A 3,506-nucleotide genomic window follows, 5' to 3' on the forward strand; every position below is an offset into this window, starting at 1 on the left:
TACCAGACTGAAACGTTTTCAGTACTTTTCACTACAGTCATGGACATTACAGTACACCCTTATGGGGGTTACTTCACAATGTGTTTTTGCTGTACTGAGACCAGAATTAAAAATGGAATAAAAATCAGATGGACACAGTATTTAGAGTGATCAAGAGACTTTGTTTTATTTTAGTTGATCCGTCGTGTCTGCAGTGGAGTGGAATTTAAGAAGGAAGGCTCGTATCTGGAATGCTGAGATCCTATCCAGTAGACTGTCCTTCACACCGCTTAAATTTCTGCTTTTACTGATTCATAATCTGTAACAGAAAAAGGCCGCTTGTTAAAACTCAGAAACATTATATTGCGCTACGAAAAACCTCAATAAAATTAAAATATTTCCCTTCCAACTACATTTTAAAAATTAGATTGCATCAGTTAGATATGACTGTATCAATTAGATATGGTAAAATTGACTATAGAAGTAATTTTAGCTCATTTAGCTTTCTGTAACAAATCACTTGCAGTTGTGTGCCTCATCCGTTTAGGGTTAGTACTTTGATCAAGGTGGTAGGGGAGGAGGGAGAATCACACCAGAGACCTTCAGCTTGGTAGACGCTGACTAAAAACACGGTGCCACCAACTGCCACAAATCTAAAACTGCACTTGTTCTGAGACAAACAGTTCTCATTGGTTCTCGCGAACAGTGACTCTCTGTGATTGGCCAGTAGGAGCCTACAGGTACTCACTCCTTCCATCCAGGTGGTGTACGCCGAGACTCGGGTGAAAACGGTGGGTTTCCTCAGTGTGTTGCAGCCAAGGGCGGACACAAAGCTGGTCACACCATGGACATAGTAGCGTCCATTGACCTGACAGTTCAGTGGACCGCCAGAGTCACCCTGAAGAGTAACAGACCTTGAGTTAACAAAAGGAACGTTTTTGGATATCTCATTTTGATCCTCAAAACTTGAATCACACCGTTTGAGATGCATCACTAGAATTTTAACACCTTTAAAATATTTACATACACACACACACACACATTTTCGGAACCGCTTGTCCCATACGGGGTTGCGGGGAACTGGAGCCTACCCGGCAAAACAGGGCGTAAGGCCAGAGGGGGAGGGGACACACCCAGGACGGGACGTCAGTCCGTCGCAAGGCACCCCAAGCGGGACTCGAACCCCAGACCCACTGAAGAGAAGGACCTGGTCCAACCCACTGCGCCACCGCACCCCCCAAAATATTTACAGATATGAATATTTCCCTTGATTTATCAAAAAGTTATGTTTTATACTTTTGTTAATGTTGTAGTAATAAGGGCTGAGTCACCTGGCAGGCAGAGTCACTGCCGCCCCCTGCACAGACCATAGTGGTCTTAACAGTGCTGCCCCACCAGTCACTCCTGGAGCAGGTGCTGTAGTCCACCAGAGGCAGGTACGCCTGCTTCAAAGAGGCAGACAGCTGACCCCCACCTGCAGAGACCATTGCAGACACAGTCAGAGATGGCTAAGGTGTCACACAGTAAGAACAAATCTCGTTTCAAACATGCATATAGCACACGAAAACACACAGAATGCAGTAAACAGGTAGAATGACAATAAAAAATAAGGTTGTAAATCACCCAGGTAAAGTGTTACACTCACTCTGGGTGTAGCCCCAGCCTGTGACGTAGCAGGGGTTGTTGTTGGGCAGGATCTGACCGAATGGGGGCAGAGAAGCCAGCTGCACGTAGGAGTTGAGGGTGGCATCGAAGGACAGACGGAGCAGAGCGATATCATACCTGAGGGGAGGCAAATGAGCCATACGGGTGTTCAGATGATGAAAAAATAACCAAATCACCTTAGTGTCATTTACAGCGAGTCACATAAATACTCGATAAACTCATTTTTTTCTGGTAATTTTTGGCTACCAGGGTTAATGTTTAAGTGTTTGACCAAGATTCTTTACAGGTGACCTGCCTTCACTACCACTTATAATTTTTCGGATATCATGGGTAGGTAGGTACAGGCTCTAGAACTGAATTCATCTCATTTTGACCACTTGCACGGTTTTCACGGTAAAGGAGGCTATGAAAAATGCTGATCACTGTTTTCTTCCACAAACGACTGCTGTACCACTTCATCACTATGTACTGTGTTTTGACAGCAGAACATGCAAATTTTGAGTTGAGTTTTGACTAATTTTACTATAATTAAGCAAAAAAAGGTCCTACAGTACTTCTCAAATTTTAAGTGAGAAAAGCTCGCCTGGCTTATCCACTCACCCGTTGGCGAGACTGTTGGGGTTCCAGTTGGGGTGTACGTAGAAATTGCTCACAGCGATCGCCTGCTCTGTGCCCTCACTCACATATATGTTGTGATCGCCAAGAACCACTCGCCAAGTCTTTGTTCTAGAGAGCAGTAGGGTACAGAAAACAGAGATTGTTAGGGTGTACAGTCTATGTTAGTGATACACACATGCACCATTTCTAATGAATATAAAAATGAACTTTAGTCATTATAATAGACTGCTACTGGGCTGAGGCCTTTGTTCAAGGTGCCTTACAATGTTACAATAATCACAAGTTACAAGTATATTCCCTTTTATGCAGCAGGGTATTTGTAAAGGAGCAACTCAGGATAGGCACTTTCCTCTTTCTCTCTAAAGAGTTGTTCATAGAGACCACTGGATGCATGGTCCAAACCCAATACACTGCACAACCAAAGTTACAACACACCAAAGTGCTGCCGTAAGTCTTTTAGGACATGCCAGCTTAGGCCCCAAACTCACGTGTCCACACAGTGGGCAGCTGTCATCACCCAGCCTCTCCTGACCAGAGAACCTCCACAGGCATGGAAGTACCAAAAGTAGAGAAACCGATACTGAAGGGAGACCTGAAACACAAAGCAGGAAAAATCCATCAGGTACATCATAATTAACATATGGACCATAAATTAACACATAACTGTTGAGTTAAATGAGCCTCACCAAAAGGGGCTAAACCTTAGTCTCACTTAAAGAGGACAGTATAGCAAAAGCATTATTTTCTAATGACAAAAAAAAAAAAAAAACTGACGAATGCTGAAATTGACAAAAACATTCAACACCGTTATGTGTCATACCTGCCAGGGCCAAGCATGGGGTTGGGCTTCACTACCCCCCACAACCTTATCTTGCAATGCTTCCATGTATTGGGGCTTTACATTTTGCTCAGCAAGCACTGGGGAAAACCAAAAGACAGTCAATATTAGAACAATGTGAAAACTATCGTGAACCTTGCAAGAAATTGACTAAGATTAGTCAAATGGATTTAACTATGCATACCGATAACGTGACTGAGTGAAAAACTTTGCTGTGGAAAAGACGGTTCTTACCCACTGCTATGAGAGCACTCAGCAGTAGAAACTTCAGCATGTCTGCAGGCCTTCTGGACTCTGTGATGAGCTGGGATTTTCTGACTCACTGTTGTATCTGATCCTGGGAGCTCCATTTATATAGGTTGCTTATAATATTTGTGGAATGCGTGTTCTTGTTTTTAGTTATGTC

At 43.4% G+C, this 3,506-nt stretch overlaps 1 protein-coding gene across 1 annotated transcript; it reads right to left on the reverse strand.

Moving 5' to 3' along the window:
• Positions 1-203: 203 nt before the first annotated feature.
• Positions 204-3,415, reverse strand: LOC114909769 (elastase-1-like). Its single transcript, XM_029249563.1, has 8 exons — positions 3,335-3,415; positions 3,083-3,180; positions 2,751-2,854; positions 2,245-2,370; positions 1,625-1,761; positions 1,311-1,453; positions 728-877; positions 204-298 (listed from the first exon to the last, which is right to left on the reverse strand). Exons 1-8 carry the CDS (start codon positions 3,372-3,374, stop codon positions 284-286), a joined length of 813 nt encoding a protein of 270 aa, XP_029105396.1. The 5' UTR covers positions 3,375-3,415; the 3' UTR covers positions 204-283.
• Positions 3,416-3,506: the final 91 nt, after the last annotated feature.

Source organism: Scleropages formosus, unplaced genomic scaffold (assembly GCF_900964775.1).
Source record: "Scleropages formosus unplaced genomic scaffold, fSclFor1.1, whole genome shotgun sequence".
NCBI lineage: Eukaryota > Metazoa > Chordata > Actinopteri > Osteoglossiformes > Osteoglossidae > Scleropages > Scleropages formosus.